At 47.7% G+C, this 18,618-nt stretch overlaps 1 protein-coding gene across 2 annotated transcripts in view; it reads left to right on the top strand.

Annotated features, from left to right (window-relative positions):
* CACNA1F (calcium voltage-gated channel subunit alpha1 F) overlaps positions 1–18,618 on the top strand; it is a 154,446-nt gene that overhangs the window by 62,261 nt on the left and 73,567 nt on the right. For both annotated transcript variants that reach the window (XM_088453393.1, XM_088453392.1), the window contains 4 exons: positions 1,161–1,386; positions 3,090–3,297; positions 9,834–9,954; positions 18,494–18,572. In XM_088453393.1, coding sequence (XP_088309519.1) covers positions 1,161–1,386; positions 3,090–3,297; positions 9,834–9,954; positions 18,494–18,572 — 634 coding nt within the window. The remainder of the gene's footprint in view (positions 1–1,160; positions 1,387–3,089; positions 3,298–9,833; positions 9,955–18,493; positions 18,573–18,618) is intronic.

Here is an 18,618-nt window from a genome sequence, read left to right as displayed (position 1 = left end):
TTCTGCATATGGAAGTGTATGTAATGCAGAGCGCAACGCATTTCTGCCTCTTCCACCCGTACAAACAAAGAGGCAGCACTGGGGTGTAATGGGGCGCTCTCCTGAGCAGAGACAGAAGTGAGCGGAAATATACATTGTTTGGAGTCGTATCTTTTGGAACTAGGGTAGATACAAGTCCGCACTGATGATGATGACTAGTAGCATACTGGGTGATCGCGCAGACTTGCGTAACTCTGAATACGGGCAAATACATGCTTTTTTTTCCATGTACAATTGCATCATGCCATTTGTCTCTAGGTAAGTGCATTGATTCCTGGTGAACTAATAGATTGCATAGATTAAAATATGTCTCTCTGCTCTGTGCTCAGGCTGGTGCACTTTACATATAATAACTACCTTGCCTGCAGCTTCAGTATATGCAGTTGCCATCAGCAGTCTTTTACCTCTTTACATATCCATTAATGATTTGAATAGTAGATTGTCTGTGTATGAGGCAGTGACAGAGGAATCGGTATGTAATGTGTAATGCCAGCTGACGGGATGCCTCATATCAAAATACCGACAGCGGCATCCCGATGGTTGGTATCCCGACAGGGGTCATGTAAGTATACTTACCCTCTCCCCTACTCCCCCTAACCCTCCCTTCTTGTAGCCTAACCCTCACCACCCCACACCCTAACCCGCCCCTTTAGTGCCTAAACCTAACCCTCCCCCTTAGTGCCTAACCCTAACCCCCCCCAGTGGTACCTGACTGTAACCCTTCCCCCTAGGAGTGCCTAACCCTAACCCCCCCATAACCTAACGCTAACTCCACTATGCTACCTAAACCTAACCCTCCCCCCCCGGCTAGCACTAAGGGTGCCCCGGCTTACCTTTGTTCGGGCGGTTGTCCTCCTGGATTCCGGCGTCGGGATTAAGATAGGTGTCTGTATTTTGACGCCTATCTTAAGTCCCTTGTCGGGCTTCCAGCGTCGGGATTGAGACCGGCGGCATCACGGCCGCCAGTCTCATAACTACATCCCGTGACAGGTCCCTACTTCTCATTCACTCATCGCTATACCATTAATGTATGTCCAGCTAGTTTTTTTGTATAAGTTGTTGACTTACTGAGCATTCCCTCATGCTCACCGTTGTGACATCCCAGCTTCCTTCCTTTCCAGGCTATGCCAACAAGGTGCTACTGTCTCTCTTCACCCTGGAAATGCTCCTGAAGCTGTACAGCCTGGGGTTCCACGCCTACTTTGTGTCTTTCTTCAATCGCTTCGACTGCTTTGTGGTGTGTGGAGGGATCCTGGAGACGGTCCTCGTAGAGTTCCACATCATGTCCCCGCTGGGGATCTCTGTCCTGCGCTGTGTGCGGCTACTAAGGATCTTCAAAGTCACAAGGTTAGCAGGACAAGATTCCCAGTCATTGGGGTGTATTATAAACAGTGAGAAGAAGGACACCATGGGGTAAATTTACTAAGATGGGAGTTCTATTAAGAAGTGATGTTGCCCATAGCAACCAATCAGATTCCAGGTATTATCTTCTAGAAGGTGCTAGATAAATTACAAGTAGAATCTGATTGGTTGCTATGGGTAACATCACTTCTTAATAGAACTCCCATCTTAGTAAATTTACCCCCATATCTGGTATACAGCAGCTGCTATAAAACCACTGTGAGTGGGATAAAGTAGCCGCCTTGTTACAGGGTGCTCAGCTGTATGTATTTTATGGAAGCCATATTGTAGTGAGGAGTGCGAATGGTCTACGCGGGAATCTAGCCTAATCCAAAATTACATATGATAGCCCATACACTAAATTGAAAAGGAAACTTGCCCTAAATGTTCTTTAATGTCTAATATTTGTTTATTTAAATTAGTGGCCTACTTATTATTCATTTGTGATAATTATCTACAGTAGCTCCTACGGTATATCAGAGGGGTATATTTACTAAAGTTCTGGTTATTAGAAGTGGAGTTGTTGCCAATAGCAACCAATCAGATTCTAGCTATTATCTTCTAGAACAGTGGTTCTCAAACTCCGTCCTTAGGACCCCACAAAGGTCACGTTTTCCAGGTCCCCCAGCAGGTGCAGAGGTGTACTCATTACTCACTGACACATAATAGATCCACAGGTGGAGCTAATGATTTCACTTGTGATTCTGTGAGACCTGGAAAACATGCGCTGCTTGGGATCCTGAGAATCGAGTTTGAGAACCTGTGTTCTAGAAGGTGCGAGATAAATGATAAGTTGAATCTGATTGGTTGCTATGAACAACAACTCCACTCCTGAAAACCCGCACCTTAGCAAATATGCCCAAGAATATCTGATTTTTTTTTCAGGATTTTTGGGTTAGGGTTAGGCTGTGGCTAGGGTTAGAGATACTCACCAGTCGGCATGCCGACTGTTGACATTCTGGCAGTGACGACATCCTGGTGTCGACATGTTGAACGCCGACATCCCAAACGTCAACATTTTGCACAACACCCACTCCCCCAAGAGAATATTTAGCCATTCACATCAACCGCGGTGGAGCTTACAATCTATATTCCCTTCCACGTGGACACACACTACAGTCAATTTGGTTAGACGTCAATTAACCTACCGATATGTCTTTGACTAGGAGGAAATTCAGGAAGAACATACAAACTGCTCACAGATGGGGCTCTGGTTGGAGTTGAACCCATGACCCCAGCACTCTGAGGAAGCAATGTTAACCACTGTGCCATTGTGCTCTTCTTTTTTGGGGGCTGCACCCTTCCTCCAATTTACTGAGGCCATCTTGTGCTGATATGGCCGTGATGCTTTAGAGCCTTATGAAGGTAGGGTTATTTAGAGCGCAAGCTTCAAGGGTTCAGGAGCTGATGTGAATGATGAAATAGTCAATGTGCAGCGCTGCATTATACGGCGCTATACAAACGGTAATACAAAGGTGTATATGTCTATTTGACTGCATACAGGCACGTGGTTGTAGGTATTGATATCACACCAGTAGCTTGAGTGAAAAGAATCTGTATACTTCATGAGGAAAAGGGTGGGTTACCCCATCTGGTGCCTCTCTCTCTCTCTCTCCCTCCCTGCCATCACTCTCCTCTCCAAAATGCAGACACTGGGCCTCGCTAAGTAACCTGGTCGCCTCACTGCTGAACTCCATGAAATCCATTGCTTCATTATTGCTGCTCCTCTTCCTCTTCATCATCATCTTCTCCTTGCTTGGGATGCAGCTCTTCGGTGGAAAGTTCAACTTCGATGAGACCCAGACCAAACGAAGCACGTTTGACACCTTCCCGCAGGCACTGCTCACTGTGTTCCAGGTGAGGATTGGTGGCACCTGCCTTTTGTCACCTGATTGTACCCTACACTGCTGCGGAACACAACTGGCAGGACATAACTGCCCCCACCCATGCGGACCATAACTGGCCCCACCCATGTCACAGGATCATTGCAAAGCAGAAAGTTGACAAAAGCTATAACCACATCAATCCAACACAGCTTTAAACCGCACATAATTCAGCTTTAATGCATTTCACACCAAATTATAATTTTTTTTTAACTACCGCTGTTAAAGACATTTGCGGGTTCGCGGGCACTCTGAAAATGATACGAGGAGAAGAGAGTATAAACTAGTTTCACTTTAGGTCCTCCTGTTTCTAAATTTAAACTTTTATGTTTTTTTCTTGTAAAGCACAGTCCTGTTTAGTTTTATTTATGTCTCACTCATAAGATAGAGAAGATATATCAGGACTGTCTTTATGACATGTGACTCTTTTGTGTGTTTAAAGGTTTTCACTAAGAAACTGTGCAACGGAAAGGGGCAAAATGTGTGCCAATAAAAGTATAGTAGGAAGGCAGTTTTCTGGCACCCCTGACTTGTGGGAATTAATGTCAGACTGCAGGCACGTAAAGCTGGTCGTCTGTCATACAATGGGGGCACTTTTCCTTAAATGTGTCATCTCCACTTGTCAGTTCATTAAAAAAAAAAAAATACAGTTTTGCAAAATTAAATCTCGTTTTCTGCTTATGTGCAAATATACAGTAAGGTGCTTTATCCACCTGTTAAGTCTGATGCATTGATACAAACTTTTTTTTTTTGCTCTTCAGTCATCAACCTGAGCAGGGCCAGCTTTAGGGGTGTTCGACCTGTACAGTCGCACAGGGACGCCACCCATAGAGGGCGCACCCCTCCCCAACATCCCGATGTCAGCGGGACAGTACTCTCCCGCTGTTCCATTCGTGGGCCGAAGTGGCCCGCGGGTGGTGAAATCGGGAAGTTGGGGACCCACACGGCCGCATCGGTGCCGGACCCCGGAGACTCTGAATGGATGCTGCATGCAAGCGCGCGACATCCATTCAGTGACGGGAGTCATGTAGGGGCGTGGCCTATGGTAAATAGGCCACACCCCCATTTTGGTCGCAAGATAGGGCGCACTTCAGAGGACCGGCACAGGGTGCTCCGATCCTGGTGCCGGCCCTGAACCTGAGAATTTTAAAGGAATTTTTGCAGCTTGCAGATGCAATTTGTAAATAGAGCATTCTACTGGCCTCTATGCAATGCAGACAGCAATTTAGTGATCTCTATATCAAGCAGAGAGCTTTCTAGTGACCACTGTACAATACAGAGACCATTATGTGGCCACTATAAAATATACAGAGCATTCTAGTGATCTCTATGCAATGCAGAGGGCACTCTAGTGACCACTATTCAATGCGGAGAGCATATGATGGCCTCTATACAGTGCAGAGAGCATTCCAGAGAGCATTCTGTTGACATCTATACAATGTAGAGATCATTCTATTGAGCTCTGTTCAAAGAACATTCTAATGACCACTATACAAATACATGCTAATGACAACTATACAATGCCAATCATATTTCGGAGACCATTATACAGTGCAGACCCACAAATCTAAGGTGGTTTAAATGTAGATCCTAGATCTCTGATGGCTTGACAGTTCATACCTCTGATCAGGGCCGACATCAGGGGGAGGACCGCCGGGTCTCGAGTCCCGGGCCCGGAGTGAGAGGGGAGAGGGAGGGAGGCCCGGGTTGCAGCGGTATGCAGAGAAAATTTATACAATGAATCAAAACCAGCGCCCGTAAGCCAGCCCGAGATCACGGAATGGCAGCCAATCAGGAACGGCCGCTCCTGATTGGCTGTTTTGCAAGCTGTGATTGGCTCGCGGCCGGCTATTGAAATGCCGGTCAGCGTTGTATATGAAATCTCCTCGCCTGCCATCTCTGGTTGCCGGTGCAGCACCGCTGCTACCCGGGTCCCCATCTCTCTCCATGTTTTAAAAGGAGCGCTAATTCTACCTGGCTAGCACCAGTGCGGCCAGCTGAACAAACCTTTTAAACCAGGTACTCCCTGACTTTGCCCTGTTCCAGCCAGCCTTTCCTGTCCAACCCGGGCCCTGTTACAGCCAGCCATCCCTGCCCTATGCCTCCCCCCCTTGTCCAGTCAGCTTTCCCTGCCCTGTCCCCCCCCCTCTGTTACAGCCTTCCCTGCCCCGTGGCTCCCACCTTGTCCAGCCAGCCTTCCCTGTCCCCACCCAGTCAGCCAGCCTTCCCTGTCCAGTCCCCCCCTAAAAAAAAGTTCAGTGAATGGTCTAATATACCTGTATGCAATGCTTGCAACAAGGTCGCTCATGCACGCTGACATGCATAGACATGACTGGGCCTGCCTCCAGTCGGGGTTTGCCCAAGGCCGCCACCGCACCGCCATTTAGTTAATTTCAACAGAGTGTCCCCCGAGTGATGTGCGAAAACATTGGTACAATAGAGTACCATCGCAGCCTCATGCACACTTGCACAAGCCCTGACCTTACTCAGAAATTGCTAACTTCCACACATGCACGCCCCTGTAACGGCATTCAAATGCACAGGCACGCCTGCGTTCGGCCGACACCATAACCCCCCCCCTCACCATCCACAAATGGCAGTTCCTGTCAATCTCTCTGTGATTAGTCTGCGTAGTCACTGGCTAGTTCGCGCATACGCACTATGATCCATACGCAGTGCGCAACAATCGGCCGATTGCATGCGTATTAGCAACTGCGTTCCTTGCTGAATCAGGCCCTTAGAGAGCAGTAGTCTATGTACTTAAGGTGATTCCTAGAAAGACCATCTCATTTCATGTTTATGATGAATGTGTTATAACTTATAACAGTATATAGTGTGCTTAAAACATAAAACATTCCACCTTGCTATAGAGCAGTGCTAAAATCATTATTATTATTATTATTATTATAATTATAATGGTCCGGAAGGGTTACTTTACCTGCTTAATAAGAAAATTACAAAGCATGCAGTTTCGCCATGGCAACAAGGTGTTACAGGATATCAAATGTTACAGTATGATTTTATGTAGTAAAGTATAAACTAAGTACATGCAAATATGGTCTACTATGGCAACCAGTCTGCAACGCTTAATAATAAAAAAAAAAAAAAGCAGCCCGTGATGCAAAAAGGAGTCGTTACCGGTCTATAGTGAAGGTAAATCTTAGGCTAATTACTCTTTGGCGTTTCTTTAAACACCAGTGAAATTGCTGCAGGGTAATGAGCACTTGCAGTTGGAGAGGCAATGGAATTCCGGGCACTCCCAGGATCCCAACGCATTCACTTGCGGCTAAGTGACTCTAAAATCATGCATATTGATACCAGTGATTAAAGGGCCTTACTAATCCAATTTAATGGTGTTCTTGTTTTATGTATAATAAAGAGCATTGGGCCTGATGGGTTTGTGTATTGCTCCGATTGTGAGAGACCCGCGCAGGATCTGTACTGCGCATGTGCAGGTCTCCCTCTGCGAGATCGCTCGCAGCTCCCTTAAGCTGCAGCATTTGGGGGGCAAAGCGGGGATGGCAGCTGGGACCGTTCAGCTGGCCGCGTTTTGTAGGTGTGGCCAGGACAGGGGCTGCGTCTTCCGACGCAGACTTCCTGGCCCCTGCTACGGAGCTGCGAGGGGCAATCTGGGTAACATTAGGGTTACTCAGATGGCCATGGTCTTGCAGAAGATCAGATGTCGCGTCTTAGGACACAGTATACCGATCTGCAATGCATTAGCATATTAGTTGTAGGGCATTGCACATCCGCTTCCCTGCGGCTGTGCATTACTGGACATATCTGAATCAGGCCCGTAGGCCGCAGTTTATCCAGTTTCTACATTACTGACAAAACCAAATTAGACATCCTGGGTCTATTTCTTTATGTGACAGTATGAGATCGATGATTAACATTCTGGCTGACTGCAGGCATCAATATTAAAGGAACTCCCAATGGCAATAATGCTTCTCCAGCCAACGCACAAACCACTCTCTGTGTTTCATGTGAAGTAAATGGTTAATGCTCATCTCCTGCAACGCTTACAATGACCAAATGCAGCGTTTTCTAGGCATAAGAATCAACACAGAGTGTGAGCGGTTGCAAAAGCTGCATGACGCCCCATGATGTGCTTTTGGTATGTAGTCTAAACTAACGTGGGGTAGGGTCCCGCGGAGCATGTGTAGCCCAGAGCCCCTTCTTAATCCACTGTTATAGTTTTGTGCCCTAGCAAGATAGCCTTTAAATCAAGAGTGGGGAACCTTTTTTTCTGCCGAGGGCCATTTTGATTTATATAACGTTATTTGCGGGCCTGGTGCAGGCCACGCCCCCCACCGTGTGATGTGACTCGGGGGCAGGTCCACAATCGCCGGTGATTACAGCAATGCCCGGAGCATCCTCAGGGAGTGGTAAGGGCAGCGGTCTGACTGTCTGAAGCATTCCAAGGACGCTACAGGCGGCACTACTGCATAGATTCTGGCTGCAGTCTGCCATTCTAGGCACTCTGCTAGCCAAATGAGGCTAGCAGAAAAAAGCTCAGAGGACCAGACCAAATGATTCCAGGGCCTTATATGGCCCCCGGGCCTGAGGTTCCCCATACCTGCTTTAAATGATCTGATTGGATGTTACAGCACCCGTCACCTGGATGCGCTGCTTGTACTTACTACAATCTCCCCCATGAAGCACTATTGCTAGCATACCAACAATCAATACACAGCAGCTCCTATTGGACTGCACTGTCCACCATATAACAGGCTGTGGGGGAAATGTATCAAACCTTCTAAATATTGGAGAAGTGGAGAAATTGACCCTAGCAACCAATCAGCTTCCATCTAGCATTTATCAAGTCCATTCTATAAAATGATAAGTAGCAGCTGATTGGTTGCTATGGACAATTTCTCCACTCTTTAGCAAGTTTGACACATCTTCCCCGCTATGAATAGAGGGATAAACTTACTAAGCACTGATAACCCCTTTATCTGTGAGATTCCTAAACATTTTAGCACTGAGAAATCATAGATTTCTCTTGCGGTCTCGTCAGTATCACAGTTTACCGTAGGATAGTGTTTCCCATCGTCAGTCCACAAGGCACAATAACAGTCCATGTTTTAAGGATTGCCATACTTGATCACAGATTAATTAGTACCTCAGTTATTTTGTTTTAACCATCTGTGCTGAAGCATGGATATCTTTAAAACCTGGACTGTTAGTGTGCCTCAAGAGGTCTGTACTTTAGTGAATTGCAGCAGTAACCTGTAGTACAGCTGCTGTTACCTGTGTGGTACATATTGACCATTACCGCTGCATTTTGGTAAATATATCCCAGAGAGACATAGCAGCAGAGGGAAGTTCCCCACCGCTGGCACCAAAATTCTACATAAGTGATGCCAGTGGTGTCCGTCCCCGCTGTGACACCCGGTGTGGGGAGGGATGCCATGCACGTGTCACCGAAAAGGGGGCATGGCCACGTGGACAGGGCATGGCCTCACTAATAGGGGCATGGTCTCACAGCCCAAACCTCGGTCCGCGCCGTGGGTATCATCACTGGGGTGGTGGGGGGTGCCGAAGGTGCGGAGTGCTGGCTCCCTCCCTGTGGCAGGAGCCGAGTGCTGCACTTAATGTTACAGTGCAGCACCCGGCTCCTGTCACTGAGGTGGAGCCAGCACCTTGGTGTCACCCCTCGGCAGGTGACACCCGGGTGCAGCCCGCACCCCCCTTGTGATGCCACTGAGTGATTCCAATAAACAAACAATCTTCAGTTAATAATATATGTATATGTTAAGTTCTGATTTGTTTATTTTCCCTTTATCTACTCACCAAATCATAAGTATATATGAAGTCCTGCTCAGAGAACCTTACTTATGTACCTTTTTTATATTTATTTATAGTGTGATTATGCTCAAGTGCAATTTCTCTAGATCAGTGATTGAAAACCTGAGGGCTTAGACCCAAATCAACTATTTAAATTTGATATTATATAATTGCCAATTTTCTAACTGTTCCGTCTCATTATAATCCCTATGCTTGACTTGCCGTTTTCAGTACTGTTATTAAAAGAAAACACTTTGTTGAATGTAAATATTACTCTAGAGTGGTTTCAATTCATAAGCATCTAGCTGGTACAGTATGAGAGCTAAGCTAGACAGCCAGCAGGTCTACAGCTCATGCGAAACTACTAATATCAGCATGCCCTGGGTCCGAGACATGTGGTTCCATAAAAGCTGAAAACTCCTCTCAGGACGCTCCAATCAGCAGCACAGACTGCAGGGTGTCTGTCTGGAGAGTATAAGGGATGCTCCGGTGGGGCCACAACAGTGATCCTGGCTGCTGAGTGCTGTTCCAGGCGCCATGCCTGCCAGAAGCAAGGGCCATGGGGCGGCGACGTACTGAGCTCTGCGCTGCAGCATCCGTCGCACACCGTTACTTACGGCCGGGGTATTATAATGTCTATTTGAAGTTAAGGTACTATAGTAATAACAAATCTGCCATAACGTGTTTTTCTTCTCTCTCCCACTTATGAATACCATTCAGATACTGACAGGGGAGGACTGGAACGCAGTGATGTATGATGGCATTATGGCCTATGGGGGACCATTCTTCCCTGGAATGCTGGTCTGCGTGTATTTTATCATCCTCTTCATATGTGGAAATTGTATCCTATAAATGGAGCGTTTGAGATTTGAAATAACTGTTGTAAATCAGTAGCAAAAATCACGAAGGGCCTCCCTCTTTGGAAAAGGATCTGTTGCACTTAGGAGCTCATTCAGACCCGCTTTCTAAGATGCAAACTCTCGCTGCTGCCGATGGTATGCATTGTGCACATGTGTATGCATCGCAGTGCGCTTACCTTAGCTAAAGTTCACAATGCATTCGCTCGCTATGCATACTCAGACCAGCAGAGTGAGTGACAGGGGAAGCCGTTTGTAGGTGGTAATAGGGGTTGGCCATTAAAAACGGGGGAGTGGAGGTGCAAAAGCAGGCGTGCCTGAGCATCTCAACGGCGTCTTAGAGGTGTGCATAATTAAAAGACAGCATCATAGTACACGTCACCTGGCTTGTATTTACACTGAAGTGGTCGCAGTGCTTGCGGCAGGGTATTGTCAACCTCAAGCGCCGCGATAGCATCCGATGTTACCCGATGTACCGATGGTTGCATACACTTTCTGGACATGACGTGCACAAGTGGGCGTCTTAAGACAGGCTAATTGGTGTCTGCATACACTATGTGATCGCTCTCTAAGAAATACTGGGCGTGCTAATGCATTGCTGTGTGGTAGCACTGCCTACGCAATTTGCATACACATCGTGTGAGCGATCGCATCTAGCGAGCGGGTCTGAATCAGGTTGGGATCTTTCTGCATGGCATAACTTTACGAGGCTGCTTTATTTAGAAGAGAGTGATCAGCTACCGTGTTTCCCCGATAATAAGACCTACCCCGAAAATAAGCCCTACCCTTACTTTTGAAAAATGGTCCAAAATAAGCCCTACCCCGAAAATAAGCCCTAACAAAAAAAAAATAGGAAAAAAAAATAATGGTAAGTAAAGAATTGTAAAGCAGGACTGAGGACATGATGGGGATAAAAGCAGGACTGAGGGCATGATGCTGTCAATGTTAATTAAAATAAGCCCAACCCCGAAAATAAGCCCTATGGAGTTTTTTTGACCCCCCCCAAAAAATAAGACCGTGTCTTATTATCGGGGAAACACGGTAGCAGAACTGTGAGGCTCCTCTCAGGGTACCATGCATTTCCAGTGTAATCACGCCTACCAGGACTGCTCCAGGTCCCCTTTCAAACATGGGAGTAGAGATTTCGAAAGTAAACAGCTCTATGTTAGTATCTAACACAGGAGGAGCAGATTAGACATAGCTGCATCACCTGTGATAGAACCTCACTGCTCCTCCTCTGCTCTCTTGTTGATGCGCTGAGAGGGTCTGGTGCAGCACCAGTGGGTGTAGACATTTATGCATCCGAATACTTGAATAAGTTTGAGGATAGATAAGCACCCTGTTTGATATGTAATTTTGTTAGGTAAGTTAAGGGTTAAAAGCTGGAGGGGGATGTGGTTAGTATTCGTCACTTGAGGAGTATAAGCCTATGGTAGGATTTAAGGGAGGGCTTAGAGGTTCCATATAAATAGCCTGGTGAGGGGAGCCATCTTCCTCTTTCCAGTTTATTTCAACCAGGCTGGCTAAGTGACATATGTATTGTATTTTATATGTCTGTCTTTCTCTTCTTCTTTCACATTTCACACCCCATTTATTTCCCCTGGTCTACCACCCTCTCTGTCTCCTGTTAATTTTATGTTTTACTACCTTCCTTTTTCTAATTTCCCCCCTGTCCTTTCCTTTCTGCGCATGTTCCATACTTTTCCTCCCCCTTCCCCTGCTTGTGTTTCCATATAGTCCCTGTTACCTGCCAGTGCCCTCCCTCCCTGTCATTTCCAGATACACAGGCCCCGTGTCCCCCCCCGCCCCCGGCTGCCAGGCCTTTCACCTCCGTGGCTGCTTCCCCAGCCAGGCGAGGGCCATGGTCCGCTCAGGCGCAAGGCTCCACCTGCCTGCACTCCCGCTGCCGGCTCTCGATTGCCGCCCCCCCACATCGACCACCCCTTCCCCGCGGCCGCCTGCTCTCAAGTGGCAGCAATATTAGCTAGACGGCCCCCACTCCCCGTCTCCCCTCACGCTAAGCGCGGCCATCCCGCTCCCTGCACTGGTGGCTAGCTCCACCCACAGGGTTGCGGCGGCCATCTTGTGCAGCCAGGCGCCGCATGGTGCTCTGCTGCACCCCTCCGACCCCCCCATGCCCCCACTACTTAAGAACAGGGGGACACCTCCCTGCACAGCCCCCCCCTGCTCTGCCAGCACCAGAGACCTCCTTGGTGCGGTGTCCCCTAGCGCGCCACCCACCAACTTGTCCCCTTTCCCCCCCCGCACCCTGGGGTGGGGGTTACATCCCCCTTGCATTTAGGGGCGGCTGGTGCACAGCACAATAATCCTGCCCCATTCAAGCCTACAATGACGCGCCGCCGGGCTGCCCCCCCCCTTATTTCCCTGCCACCGGGATGCTGCACATAAGCCCAATGCATTTTTCAGCCCCTTATCATCCGCCCCGCTTATGCACTGCCAGCCACTGCCCCCCACTCTCCTCCAGTTCGCCCCCTCCACTGCTAACGCGCCCCCCCCCTTTTTTCCCAGGGATTGGTGCCTCACTACAAGGCGCAATAGCTATGCCCATCCAGCCGCATGCCACTACAGCTGTTTTCCTGAACCCATACATGTTTCCACCCCTTCCTCACACCCCTCCCCCCAAAACCTGATCCCGTACCCCCGCTGGCTACAGCATCTCCTGCTCTTTCTTCTGCGGAGGGACTTTGTTGCGTGGGTTTCACCGGATATTTTTTCGAGCCCCCAGGTCACAGTTTTTTGAGCGTCTAGGACCATTGTGGAAGTCCAGCGGACAGATGGTGCTGATGTCGAATCAAGTCGTGGTGGGCGCACCGCGCAACGAGGGACTGTTGGCGAACACAAAGGAGCCAGTGGCTGGGCCTTCCACGTCAGGATCAGGTGAGCATGGTGTTAACCCATTTGCGCAGCACACATTCCCCTTCCACTGATGATTCTAGCGATTCTTCCAGTTCATTTGTAAATCCGCGCAAGCTTAGGCGTTACTTAGTGCAAATTTAATGGGTAGCAAGGGTGCCCTTAGAGATTTAACACAGTGTCAGCAATTGAGGTACCGGATGAAGTGCGGGTTATGGTTCACTGAGCGAATACGGCTATCCTTAAAGATTTAAAGTTTTAAAGTAGGGAGCGGTTAGTGAAGAGTAAATTTGTGGATATGTTTGTGATTACGGCTGACGCACGTAGGTTTAGTTCAGGCTAAGTCAGCAGGAGTAATGGCGGGGGCCTTCGGGTATGTTATGTTTTTTGCGGCGTGCTACCTTGAGTCCAGACACAACAGGAGGGACAGGCAGTGTTTTCAATTAGGTTTCAAGGATGTTGAGGTTTGGCTTGCTCGACCAACTGCCTAGCTTGCCTGCGGAATCCTCGGTTGGTCGGAAGCAGCCCTTTCTGGCCTGCCCAGATCTGTGGGCAACAGCCGCTGGTAGTGCTACGCGTGTAATAACACGCAGGGTCATATGGGGCAGGCTGTGGATACAGTCATATCTGCATGCTCTGTGGGAGCATTCATCCAGCCAAGGTGTGCGCGTTGGTCTGCCGCACAGGGTCAAGGAGAATATTGCAGCAGCAGCGCAGAGGTGTTCAGAAAAGCACCGTCATTGATTAATTTGGGGGGTTTTGGCGTGGGTTTGCATTTATCTTTGACACAGGAATATCCTTGGTTTCTGAGAGGAATCTGAAAGCGGAAGTCGGGTGGGGGCCCATGCGTGGCCCCTTTTACTCCACCCACTTTTGGTAGGGTTTAGGTGCACCGCCTTCAAGGGGGTGTCGTAGAAGGAATTGGGTAAATTGGGGTTGTTACAGAGTCTCTTACATAAATGGAAGGGTTCGGCAATCACACAAAATATCTGTCAGATCACTGCGCCGTTTAACAAACGGGGGGAGGGCTCTACTAGCTAAGGCAGATATCGCATCTGCTTTTTGACTGCTGCCCATTTTACCCCAAGTCCTTTAAATATTTGGGGTTTGGAGTTGCAGGGCTCAATTACGTTACACAGAGGGAAAGCCCTTATGGCCTTGTGGTTAAGATGACTGTTTTTACATGCCGGCCGATTGGCTTTTTCATTTCGTGTACTTTAGTTGAAGGTTTTAGTTACTTTTTGCAGTAGTTGTCCATGCGGGTATTGGGACATACTGTTGTGTCCCGCTACCTGGATGTTTTCATGATATGGGGCTAGTAGATACCAGAGTTTGTCAGTATTCAAATAATTTCCTTAGTTTAGTCGTTATGGGAGCCCCGATGGCTCGTGACAGGTAAGAAGGTTCAGTTATGCGCATTATCTTATTTGCGGATAGAAATCAATACCTTGATAGGATTATGCCGCTTGCCTAGGGCGAAGGCGTGGCGTTTTGGGGAGTTGCTAGTAGCATTTCATTTTGGAAAAAAAAAAAAAGTTTCGCTAGTACAGTTGCAGTCGCTATCGGGCCCCCTCAGTTTGGCATTTAGAGTCATACATAGGGGTCGGTTTTTCAGTAGACGGCTAGAAGGAGCCACAGCAGGGGTTAGGAAGCCTCGTCACCTCATATGTGTCCCTCTGGAGCGGAGTGGACATGCTGCGCATTTGTTTGTTTTTTATGCGCAAATTCAACGGAGTACAGTTCTGCACACGTCACCCGTAGCCAAGTCCGAACTTAGACCGTTACGTATGCATCCTGTTCATTAAGTGGTGCATTTGAAGGGGAGTGTGGCAGGGAGCCTTGGCCGGTTTCCTGTGGGGTTCAGGGCCTAGACAGGAACATCCTTATTCTTGAGAATTTTTCAATTGTAGTGGCGGTCGAACTGCGGTCCAGCAAGCCTTGCATTAGGCAAATCCTGTTTGGTGATAACTTAGGTGTGGTATAAGAAGGCTCTAATCTAGGACGGACTTGGATCCGGCCTCGCAGTGGTTAGGCATCTATGTGTTTAAGGAATATTGAGTTTAGGGCACGGCATGTTTCGGGCGTTGCTACCAAGATAGTGGACATCTTATATCGTTCAGTAGGACATGTTTCATTCGCTCGCGCCTCCTGCTAATTTACATGGTTTCTCCTTCCCCTTCCATGCCTGGCGGATCGTCACGCCGGCATCCAGGGGCTAGCACGGAAGTCATGGGCACCAAGTACATTAAGACCTACACGCTAGTTTTGTGCGATTGGCAAGGTGTTTAGCTTCCAAGAGCGGGCGGTTTCAGATGGTTAATGATTGTATGGCAGAGTTTGTCTGTAGCTGCTATGACAGGGGTCGTTCCAAGGCGGCTTGTCTCCAGTGTTACCCAGTATAATTTTCCAAGTTGCACGTTTGGCGGATCCTGACAAATTATTTGTATTAAACAAGGCATTTAATAGGGTGGGCAAGAGAGTATTAACAAAGGTATTTAATAGGGTGGGCAAGGGAGTGTCCTAACAAAGGCATTGCGCGGAGCCCCATCAACGCAGCCCTATTACAGGATTTGATTGGGCCAGTAAAGGAGTGGCTTCGGTCAAGTGCTAGGCACCTCCCCCCCCCCCCCCCCCTTTTTGATTAGCATTTTCATTAGCTTACTTTAGGGCTTTTAGAATGGGCGAGCTAGTTGCTGCTACTAAGATTTCTGCGCTATCAGGTTTAATGTTAAAATAAGGTGGTTATCAAACCGGTATTGAGCTTGTGCTGAATAGATGGGTCTAAGACAGATTAATTGGCAGGGAGTGAAGGATTTCTATTCAGATGCATGCAGATCCAGTGATTTGGCCAGTTGCTCTTTGGGGTACTTTAATAGGGTTTGCCCTCCAGGTGGCGGGCAGTGGTTATCCATGTTAATCTAACTCCCTTTTGTCCAGGTCGTACTTTACGAGGGTGTTTCAGAATTATATTATAGCTAGGGCAGTGGAAGTCGTATTTGAAACAAGTAACATTAAGTAGTTGCGCTCCTTGCGAGTTTGTTGGGAAACCCAGGGGCCTTATGCCTACTGCCACTAGGTTTTGCTGTTTTTCATCTTCAGATGGGTCACCCAACTATTTGTTTCCCTTTCCTTGTGGTTAGATTATTATTGTTATTATACATAGCAATTTCTGTTTGTATTAAATACCAATATCTGTCTGTATAAATGCCAATTCTGTCTAGGTGAACTTTCGGACAGGGTTGTCCGTGAGTGCTAACTGTCGGGTGTGGGAAAATTCCTATATTTACTGGGCTAGCCAGCACCCTTTGGAGTTACATGCCCAATTTTGGTTGTGAGTGCGTAAGTGGCATTGCTTAGGATTACGAGAAATGCACTGTAAGTGCCTGCTAGATGCCCCATGGGCAGCAGAGGAGAAGTTTGGGGCCAGACTTGGGAGGCAATGATTTGGTCGCGCTCGTGGGTATTGAACGGATATGGCCATTGCACACTTGTCATTTAGCGTTTGGTGGACGCGTCATACAATACCCAAGCTTATGTCACGGGGCAGAGAGCTTGCATAGGCCCGACGGGGTACATCTCACGAGCGCGCGGCTAGAGCGGTTGACCGATGACCTCTGCAGTTTTCAATTTCATTAAGAAGGTCACAGTTTTGGTGGCGGGCCTGGTTCTGCGAACCAGGCTTTGGCGGGAAGCAGTGCTCATGGGCGGCCTATTATTAGCGCAGGAGTGCCTGTGGTAGCATTCTTCCTTTGAGAGCGGCCAGTTTGTCACCGCCTAAAAGGGGGGACATGGTCATTGTTCCAAGGGAGGGACCAATGCTGTGCCAATTAGGGAAGGATGGTACTGCCCCAGGTCAGTCTGTGCAGGGCGGGGATCCGCCCCTTTTTATTTGTATTGATATCCACTGGGCTGTGGCCTTGGAGCACTGCTTTCTTCTTGCCACCTATTCTAGAATTTCAATTTGATCAATAAATTCTGGCTGTGACCTCTTTGAATTCCATATACATGTGTCAGTGTGTTTATTTCTAGGTTTAGGATTAAGTTAAGTTAACAAAAGGGAATAATAAAACAAATGGGTGACTTAATGCATCCGAATACTTGAATAAGTTTGAGGATAGATAAGCACCCTGTTTGATATGTAATTTTGTTAGGTAAGTTAAGGGTTAAAAGCTGGAGGGGGATGTGGTTAGTATTCGTCACTTGAGGAGTATAAGCCTATGGTAGGATTTAAGGGAGGGCTTAGAGGTTCCATATAAATAGCCTGGTGAGGGGAGCCATCTTCCTCTTTCCAGTTTATTTCAACCCCACCCACCCACCCGTGTAAGATGGTTTGTGTAAATTTTTCTGTTGTTGGTTTGTGCTTTTGTCTGTGTTTGCTTCCAACAGGTAGAGGTGCAGCCTGGCGGGAAGCAGTGCTCATGGGCGGCCTATTATTAGCGCAGGAGTGCCTGTGGTAGCATTCTTCCTTTGAGAGCGGCCAGTTTGTCACCGCCTAAAAGGGGGGACATGGTCATTGGCCCTCATTCAGAGCCGCTCGTTAGCGGCAGTACGCTCGTTCCGAGCGATGTTTGCACATCTGCGCATGCGTACGGTTTTTAGTACGCATGCGCGAACCAGTCAGTGCGGCCGAAAATCGTTGGTACGCAATATAGCGAGGGCCTGCTATTTTGAGTGACAGAATGAGGCGTATGTGGGTGGTAACAGGAGAAGGTGTTTGAAAATGGGGAGTGGAGATCCGAACGCAGGCGTGCTTAAAGGTCAAAACAGGCGTTTTATGGGTGTGCATATTTAAAACAGCAGCGTCATTGACCACGTCACTGGGTTATTTTATAGCCAGAACTGCTCGCAAATTTGTGGTAGCAAACACCAACCACAAGAATAGCGAGCAGTTCATACGCTGGTCGATGTACTCGATTAATCTAATAAATAGCGGACATGACGTAGGATGCGAGCGGCCAGGGGGCGTTTTTAACAAATAAACGAGCGTATGTTTTGCTCGCTCGTTCAGACTTAGAGGTGTGAACAGACTGCAATGTGCGTACGGATCATTTGAATAGCCACCCCTTGTTTTTAAACGAGCGACCACAAATAGCGAACGGCTCTGAATCAGGCCCATTGTTCCAAGGGAGGGACCAATGCTGTGCCAATTAGGGAAGGATGGTACTGCCCCAGGTCAGTCTGTGCAGGGCGGGGATCCGCCCCTTTTTATTTGTATTGATATCCACTGGGCTGTGGCCTTGGAGCACTGCTTTCTTCTTGCCACCTATACTAGAATTTCAATTTGATCAATAAATTCTGGCTGTGACCTCTTTGAATTCCATATACATGTGTCAGTGTGTTTATTTCTAGGTTTAGGATTAAGTTAAGTTAACAAAAGGGAATAATAAAACAAATGGGTGACTTAAAGAACATGGGTGATCATGGCATGGTGCCCTCACACCTGTGTTATATGGGGAATGGGTGGGGGAAGGGTGACTGGAAATGTACATTTTTTCGGGGAGGCCTATTCTTTCAGAACGTCAGGTAACTTGTGATTAATAGAAGCTTTTCTTTTCAACAACTGAGTTCTATGGGAGATTAAGGGGATTTTTGGGTTTGTGTCCGTGTTCTCAGGGTTCATGCAGAAGCTTCCTTGACCTATGTGTGCAGATATCTTACTGAATGTCTTCTTGGCTATTGCTGTGGACAATCTGGCCGACGGAGATAATATTAACAGCAAAGACAAGAAGTAAGAATAATGTCAGTGTAAGGGATTGGTGGTACAATATAAGCGG

The sequence above is a fragment of the Taudactylus pleione genome, unplaced genomic scaffold (assembly GCF_031769625.1).
Source record: "Taudactylus pleione unplaced genomic scaffold, aTauple2 ptg000579l, whole genome shotgun sequence".
NCBI classification, from domain to species: domain Eukaryota; kingdom Metazoa; phylum Chordata; class Amphibia; order Anura; family Myobatrachidae; genus Taudactylus; species Taudactylus pleione.
Note: the sequence above shows the minus strand (reverse complement) of the source record. Positions and strands in the feature narration are given on the sequence as shown.